The 8,594-nt window shown below is 38.7% G+C and overlaps 1 protein-coding gene across 1 annotated transcript in view; it reads left to right on the top strand.

The window, feature by feature from the left end:
• The window catches only part of aif1l (allograft inflammatory factor 1-like), a 10,342-nt gene extending 4,547 nt beyond the window's left edge, over positions 1-5,795 (top strand). The window contains exons 4-6 of the mRNA XM_020619480.1: positions 1,564-1,605; positions 2,451-2,616; positions 5,145-5,795. Coding sequence (XP_020475136.1) covers positions 1,564-1,605; positions 2,451-2,616; positions 5,145-5,235 — 299 coding nt within the window. The 3' untranslated portion in view covers positions 5,236-5,795. The remainder of the gene's footprint in view (positions 1-1,563; positions 1,606-2,450; positions 2,617-5,144) is intronic.
• Positions 5,796-8,594: the final 2,799 nt, after the last annotated feature.

The raw sequence follows: 8,594 nt of genomic DNA, 5'->3' as shown, positions 1-8,594 counted from the left end.
TTGTGGGACAGAAATAGCAAATGTAATCTGACTAGAGTTGTCTTCTGGAGAAAAGAGCATGGAGAAGGGAAAATGCTTGCTTTTGATATTTTATACCAGCAGCCACTTCAATAGAGTGCTATTTATGAGCTTTTATAAGAAAATGAAGTACAGTTGATATTTACTACTTAAAGGCAAAGCTGATTTTAAAACTGGCTTGATCATAGAAATAAATCTTTTGGACTGTTCCCACTTGTACAAATTGTATCTAAAAGGTACTCCTCTGTTGCATGTTTCACATGCAGACAGGTGACAAAGGAAAATTTTAAATAAAACAGTGGTCTCTTACAGGAATGAAAATGATATGAATCATATGCTGTGACCTTTGCAGTCACCAGGTCTCAGCCCAGTTGAACACCTATGGGAGATGTTGGACAGCGTCTCCACCACCATCATCAAAACACCAAATGAGGGAATATCTTTTGGAAGAATGGTTTTCATCCCTCCAGTAGAGTTCAGAGATTTATACAGAGCCTTGTAGAGTCACTACCAAGGTGCACTGGAGCTGTTCTGGTGGCACGTGATGGCCCAGCACCTCACTGAGACACTTTATGTTGGTTTGTCCTTTCACTTGTCACCTGTCTATGCTGAGAGAGAGGCTTCTAGCAAAATGTGAGGGTGTGATTGCCCTTTAAATAGTTGTTTATAATTATTACTTATATTTTTTAATGTGTCATTCTGCCCATTCATCCATTTCCTGGTTGTGTTGAATAAATAATAATTATTGGTGGTTATCGTTATAAACAGCTGGAAAGAATTGACAAAAATGTGATGCAGGTTAATAAATGCATGCACTTAATATCTTTCATACTTTGAGCAATATTATTGAATTGCATTCTATTTGGGATTAAAGTTTATTTTGGTGACTCCTGCAGAATTCCTGACTCCCTGCATGTTAGTGACATGTGGTGTCAGTAAAATTCTGAGTTTGGTGTACAAGAGGTACAGGACAGATTCCAGTTAATGTAGCTTTCTCAGCTGAAACAGAAAACTAAGTAAATATACTGCACAGAAAAGTGGCTGTAAAACACCGGCACAGTAAAATGTTTATAATGTTTCTGATTGCTCTTGAACCTTTAACATATTATTTCTCTGGAACTGTTCAGCAAGCATCTGTGGTTTGCCTGCATGTTGCCAAGCTGGAAGAATCAGATTTGATTTGAGTGAGTCACTGTGAGAATAAAAAGTCATTTCCCCCTCTTGATTTTTGTGTTTGAGCCCTAAGACTTCTGAGCTCCTTGCTCTTAATCTGTTCCTCATGTCAGCCTCACTCAGCTGCCCCTTGCCTGTTTTCTGTTTACAGACAGGCAACCACACAAAAAACACACCTGTCTTTTGCCTGGTCAGCTGTCAGCAGAGTGTAGGGCAGTGAGATCAGGTGACAGTGTGTGTTTTTTTGCTGACATGTAAGATGCCAGCTGAAGATTGGTGTTTGTTAAAGCTTTGTAATAGAGCATGTGGTTTGTGAGCTGAGAATGGATAACCACTGTTAGTAAAAACTTGCTGTGTGTATTTATTTTACAGATAAATATGCTGAGTTTGACCTGAATGACCAAGGAGAGATTGGTGAGTAATCAGCAGCACTAAAACACCAACTGTACCCCAGATGACAACTGTTAGCTGACCCCTGTGTAGTGACGACGTGTGTGTGTGTGTGTTGAACAGGCTCAGGTGTAATGTTTGTGTTCTGTATGTAAAGTGAGCCCATAATGTACACTGGTGTATGAAGCAGATGTGAGGCAAACAGTTTGAGAGTCAGACAGCAGACATTTCTCGTGTCTGCAGGTCATGAAAGAAGAAAAAAAGTCAGTCTGTTGTTCTACCACCTTGATCCAGACTGAAATGTGTACAGGATGAATTGCCATGAAAATTGGTACCACAGATGCATTAAGGAGAACCGTGTACAAAATGACAAGATGGCACCCATTTTGATTACTCTGAAAGTTGCTCAGTGGTGCATACACTGACAAAAATGCTGAGGCTTCTGTCACAATTAAGTTTTTCATTTACCCAGTGAAATATCTAACATTTACTAGACTGACTGCCAAGCGGTGATGTTCCCCACAGGATGAAATGTAATAACTTTGGTGATCCTTTAATTTTTCATCCAGCACCATCAAACGTTTAAATGTTTGTGTAGTTTGCTTCCATTCCCATCAGCCTCAGCTCTACTCTGTGTATAGTATTAAAATGTAGGACGCTAAGATGTATGCTAACATATGGCATCAAACCCCACACCTTCAGTGTGTAACACAGACTTTAAGTTAAAAGGCCCAAACTAAGGAAAATATCCCTGTGTATCTAGATAATGTTGCAGTTTTATGTTTGGGAGATGTAGTGATTTAGACACAAAAATGATTCACGTGTTCATCCATATTATGGATATGACAGTCAGCTGTACCCTTTCTCAGATCTGATGGGTCTCAAGCGGATGATGGAGAAGCTGGGTGTGCCCAAAACCCACTTGGAGCTGAAAAAAATGATCATCGAGGTGACGGGCGGCGACAGCAGCAACACTATCAACTACAGGGACTTTGTCAAGATGATGCTGGGCAAGCGTTCAGCTGTGCTCAAACTGTAAGTAAACCTCTGACTCTGCCTGTGTATGGAGAATGTAGACTATAAAATAAATCTTTTTGTACATACATGATGAGTTAGTTGTGTCTACAAGCCATCTGCTGGTTCACCGTGTGTGTGTGTGTGTGTGCACATTAACATGTCGCAGAGGGAGGATATGAATCATGACAGTCTCAGCCAGTTGTTTCCTCCATCAGCAGGAGGGTTTTAGGATGACAGGCGATGATGTCACAACCCACATGCTGCAGTACTTGTTAATCACCATTGTGACAAAACCCATCTACTGTATGTAGCCTATAGTCACCTCATGCTTATCCTTATCTGGGATCATGTACTTAGGTAACTGATTATAGGCTGACAGTCACGAAGGGCTGACAAAAACACCGAAACTCATCAGATTCTCTGAACAATATTTGTCTTTTCTAATAGGAATGTTTTGGCACACTTTTTTTTCCAGTGATCCCATTGCATATTTCGTGTTATTGTGAAATGGCTTTGTGTAGCCAGTGAAAGCCATTTAAAGCAGCCTTGCTCTGGATTAGACTGCAGGAGACACAGTGTATTTGATAACGTGTGTCAGCCCTGTTCAACTAAGCAGGCCGGACACTTTAGTAGACAAATCTCATAACCCCAACAACACCAAGCAGAGGAAATTCATAACTTTTGCATCTTTGACCTCATCCATTTTTTGAAAGTGGATCCCATAATCCCACAACCACTATTTATAAGAGTCTCATTCTCTCCCTGCCTCACTCATCCTTTTGGCAGCATTCTAGTAAGGTTTCTAAGGAGGTAAGTATTCATTGTAGTCCAGAGAACGCTGATGTTTTAATTGTTTTCACCAGGGCAGTGGTGCAGCCTGATTTTGTTTTGGGCATGGCAGATCACCAAGTTTAAACATCTCTTGATAGAGTTAAAATCTGGATCAATATTTTTCTGAGGGATTTTGTCCCCTCTTGTGATATTCTGAGCTTCACTGTGTCCCCTACTCCTCTGATAACTGCAGATGTCTACAACACTTCTGTTGTGTGCAGTTGGTTTTGTCTCTAGAGAGAAGAGAGGGGAGGAAGAGGTCGAGCTTTAGAATCATGTTATTCAAAGCTTTTGGCAGGAAAACAGTTGATTTAGTTGCAATTAGAGAAAAATGATTGAGGTCAGGCTCCACAGTTTGTCTTAGTCTGTGCAAGCTTTAGGAATAAAGTCACCATTAGTGCAAATCACAAGTGCAGAAGCAGTCATTAGTTTAGGTTTTAATGACAGATTGGTTAACAAGTACAAACAGTTATGAGGTGTTGACTACAAAACGGTTGTTTTTTGGCTTTACACATAACAAAATTACACTTTTTGCATGAAACAATATAAAATATGAGTATGTGTTAAATTAGATTACCACAGGGGTCTTAGTACATACACCCCTAATCCCCCTGCGGGCATGTGCATGTATCTGTGTATCTTTGTCCAACTTTCACACAGTAACAAGATTAAGTGAGTTTATCTATTCAATGTATCTGTTTACAGCAGCTCCTCTGCCTGTATAGAGCAGAACAACCTGACTTGACAGTTTCCTGAATTCATAAATAGTGTGCATTGCTTTTAATTAATGGAAAATTACAAATATTTAATTCATACATATACACTACATGTGGGTTCATCATTAAATGTCACTGATTGATGGCTGTCAGTGGTGACCTGACAGACTTCAGGATGTGTCAGTAGTGTGAAGACAGAGGCTGCCAGGGAGCTGTGCCTGAGTCTGAGATGCTGAGTGTCAGTTTCATTGCTGGGATCATTGCTCCTTATGGGCTTAGTGGAGCTTTGCAGAGTTTTCCAAAAAAGGAAGTTAAAGACAGGCATTCGCTCCGAATAGCTCCTGTTAGATCCTTCACCCTACTGCGTACAAGACTGAACCACTATTCCCCTCAGTCCCTTTGTGGTTTTCTTTCATTCCACTTACTGCTCAGCTGCCCAGTGACTACTTGTATCCTCCAGGAGTTGACCATCCCTCACTCACACATACAGCTTTTATCACTTCTCTTTTACACTCTTCCAACCCTCTGTCTTCTAAAATTACATTTTATTTTCATTATGCCTCGTTCTGCCCGTATGGAGCTGCAGGAATCAATCCAAGTCTTATTGTCTCTGCATGTTGGCATTCCTTTAAACTTGAACCATTAGTGGATTAACAGATTAGTCTACTGACAGAAAATTAACTATTTTGATAACTGATTGTCTATGTAACACAAATACCAAAACCTAGTTCCAGTTTTCTCAATGTCTTTGTCTTGTGTGATAATAATTGGGTCATTTGGGGGGTTGGGGGTCATATTTCTCCTGACATTTTATAGACTGAATGATTATTAAGTTAATTGAGAGAATAATGAGAGCAGTTGAAAGGGAATGTTGGTTATAGCCCTGTTTTCAGTTAAACACACACAATCACACACAACAGCCAATGCATTATGTATCAAATCTATACTGCCATGTGATTTTTTTTCTTTTTATATATGATATGATTTCTGTCTTCATAGAGTTTTGATCTTTGAAGACAAAGCCAGTGGCTCTCCCTGCAAGAAGCCAGAAGGACCCCCTCCAAAGAGGGACATTACCAGCCTGCCCTAAGTGTAGTTGTGAGCCTCCAGACTGCTGGTGGAGCAGAGGGAGCTTTAGCGGTTGTGTGGAATTGAATCATATTCATAACATGGAGTGGCATGTTGGAATGGGACCAGCAATTGAGACTGTTTTTGTGAATATACGGTCTGTGTGTAAAGTGTCTGTTATTTGGAAGACTGAGCCCACATCTCACTAAATGACGTTTGACTGTGAATATTATTATTCATCTTTTTTTCCCTCAATTAAAATGTAGCTTTGACAGTTGTACATGTAATCTCCTTGATAAATACAATTTTGTACTAAATGTTTTATGGTTATATTTTAAGGGAAGAGTCCTTTTTTCCTTTTTATTGATCCTACAGTAGTTCCATTTTTAGGGCCCATTCATTTTATAAGAGTAGGGTGCTTTTGGAAAAGGATGAGGCAAAGCGGAAGCATTTCCGGCACATCTTGTACTGTCCTCAGTGGTCTTGTGTGGATTCCTGCCAGGCTAATCTTGATCAGGTGCCAGAGTTTACAGGGCTGGCCCTTCTCTGGGTCAAAGCCCTTAAAGCTGAAATACTGATCTAGCATCCTAGCATCAGTAAGCAGGTGTTGATCTGAAGAACAGTTTTGTGAGTGTACTGTGTTTTGACTATTCACTCATACCAGTTTAGCAAGGAATAAGAGATCATGATGACAATTGATGGCTTGAAGAATACGAAATTTGACTCAGTTTTAGATCTGTAAGCTTAAGCATATGTTAATTTTGGAAGGAGTGTGATTTACAGCCACACAAGAAGAACAAATGTATATAAAATACAACACAGTACAATCATTCTTTCCAAGTGCCTCAACATATAGATACAGTAGAGCTTAAAGACACTGATTGAAAAGGGAGGGAGTGCACATGTGTGTTCAGTTCAAGCAGTCTTCTTATTGAGTTCATGAAAGTGTTTTTTGATATTTGTGTTTAATATTGGTTTGCATAACATTTTGAAAGAGTGAATTTGACAAGCTTTGTGTGTGGGTGTGTGTGTATGGTTTCCCTTTTCATACCATTATTTTATGTCACTAGATTATTTAACCTGTTTATTGGGTGATTTATCTGCTTTGATTATCCAGTGTTTGTCTTGTAATTCATGTGTTATTAATTTAGCTTAGTTGTGGTTTTGTCCTTCTCCACTTTTTCCATCCCTGTTTGTTGAACTGGGCTCATTGTCCTGTGAATTCTGTGATTTGTGCCTCAGTGTTTGTCTCTTCCTGTAACTCACACTATTTACTGTGAAATTGGTACTCATAGTTTTAACAATCATGTTTTAAACAATTGTTTTTGTTCTGAGACTGAAAGGTACATTGCATCTCTTAATGTTGTTAAGATGCAAATTGTTTGCAGACACCAAAGGAATAAACATTCTTAAACTGGCCTGTAAAGTTTTAAAAAGTTTATTGCAGTAATAGAGATCTCTGTTGAACATTTTAACATTTTTGTTTGGGTGGAAAAAATGGCAGGTTTAACAAGTTTCTAAAGATTAGAAAAGTAGTTTAGCTGTGGTTGAATATAGGTTTTTCTTTCACTAGTTAACACTAGTGTGTGTTGAACACATTTTCACTATTATGCTGAGATGACACCCAGAGATTACTGTAGATGCAGTAGTTAGTTGCTACATAACAATATGCCATCCATCAAGCTAGGAAGCTTTCAATAAATAGTCCATAGTCAGTTACAATGACATAAGAGCACAGTGCAACACAAATTGACCTTTCAGTGCTGATACGTGTGATGGTAGAATCTATGCATTATCAGCGTTGCTGCTGAGCAAATCTCAAACTCAGTTCTGCGTGTTTATCTTCTGGTTCTTTCACTTATAAAGCTAACCTGTGTGGGAATCTTTGGCTGTAACAACTAGTTGAGTGTTTTCTTTACATATTTGTTCTTATTACATTCAATGTTCATGTTGCATAATGTATGTGGAGCTGTATACATACATACTCTTGAGCAATAAAATATTTTCATGAATAAGTAAATAGATGCTAGTGCAAACAATCCTTTAAATGGGCTTGGATTGTGTCTTGTTTTTTTTTTATATGTATATATAAAAGTAATCAAGAGAGCAGTGGCATGGGTGTGGAACACTGTAGAGAATGGTAAGACTTCAACAAGCATGCTAATCACCCAATCCAGTAGGATTAAAATAAGCACTTCTCTAATTAAGATGATGATCACTGTTGCATTAATAAACTGCCAGGGGCCTTTCTACAGTAGGCACAGTGGAGGAATGAATAGTTAGCCCCAGCATTATCATGTAAGGAAAATTAAAACATCTAACCAACGAAGACACTGACCCTGGGGCACATGTTAGGTTCAATTCTGTCTACTGTGCGCTATAGAGTTAGGAACTTATTTTACTTCTCTCTGCAATGTTCCTTACATCTCATTCTCCTCCTTCTCCATCCGTTTTTTCTGTATGTCACGACTCAGTGTGTTCATCAGACAGCATGTACACTGCTTGGTCCAATGGGTATCATTCTGCATGATAAGTAGTGATGGTTGGCCAAACATGGAAACAGGGAATGTAAGACCTCAGTGCACTCTAGAGCAGGGCATCAACCTCCTCAGTTTTCTGCTCTCTTGTATAGACACTGCCATCTACTGGACACTCAAAGTCAAGACGTGGATGAGATTTTTCACTAGTAATAAGAAAGTGGCACAAAACTAAAGCTGAAGCACTACTGTAAATGGATAAATGAAAAGTGAAGAAGCACTTTTTCTCCGTTAGTAACTCAAACTACTTGAATTTGATCATCAGGATGATTTTTTTTAAATAGAAAATGTAACACCTTATCTTCTGTGGACTGGTGGGGATGTAAAAGACCAGAGTGTTAAAATCTAGTTTGAGCTGTGAGTCTTCATTAAAATCAGCATCATCAGACAATGACAATACAGTTACCACTGAAGCTCAAGCAACAGCAAAGTTCTACAAATTTAACAGGCTCATTTACAAACCGTAGATAAAAGTGTACAATCTGTTCAAAATAATATAATATACAGTATGTTGTTTGAGAAGGATTGTGAGGATTATTAAGGGTTATAATTATTTTCAACAAGTGGTGTAAAAATATAAAAGCATGTCACAATCTAATATAAGCTACATTGTTTAGTGGTGGGTCACTGATTTTTCCACATGGATTTAGTTTACTTGTGAAAAGGACTTTTGTTCAGCCTGTGAAAACACCTATAGAGAATATAAGATCCATTTAGCTGATGCAGACAGTAGCTGCACTTAACTTATCAGTCACTGTATTTGTAGCGGGTGAATTAGTTAAATCATCTGCCTACTGGGGAAACCACACACCACAGCATGTTAAATGACTCATTTAACCTTCCA

The sequence above is a fragment of the Monopterus albus genome, unplaced genomic scaffold, assembly GCF_001952655.1.
Source record: "Monopterus albus unplaced genomic scaffold, M_albus_1.0 scaffold221.1, whole genome shotgun sequence".
Lineage (NCBI taxonomy): Eukaryota > Metazoa > Chordata > Actinopteri > Synbranchiformes > Synbranchidae > Monopterus > Monopterus albus.
Note: the sequence above shows the minus strand (reverse complement) of the source record. Positions and strands in the feature narration are given on the sequence as shown.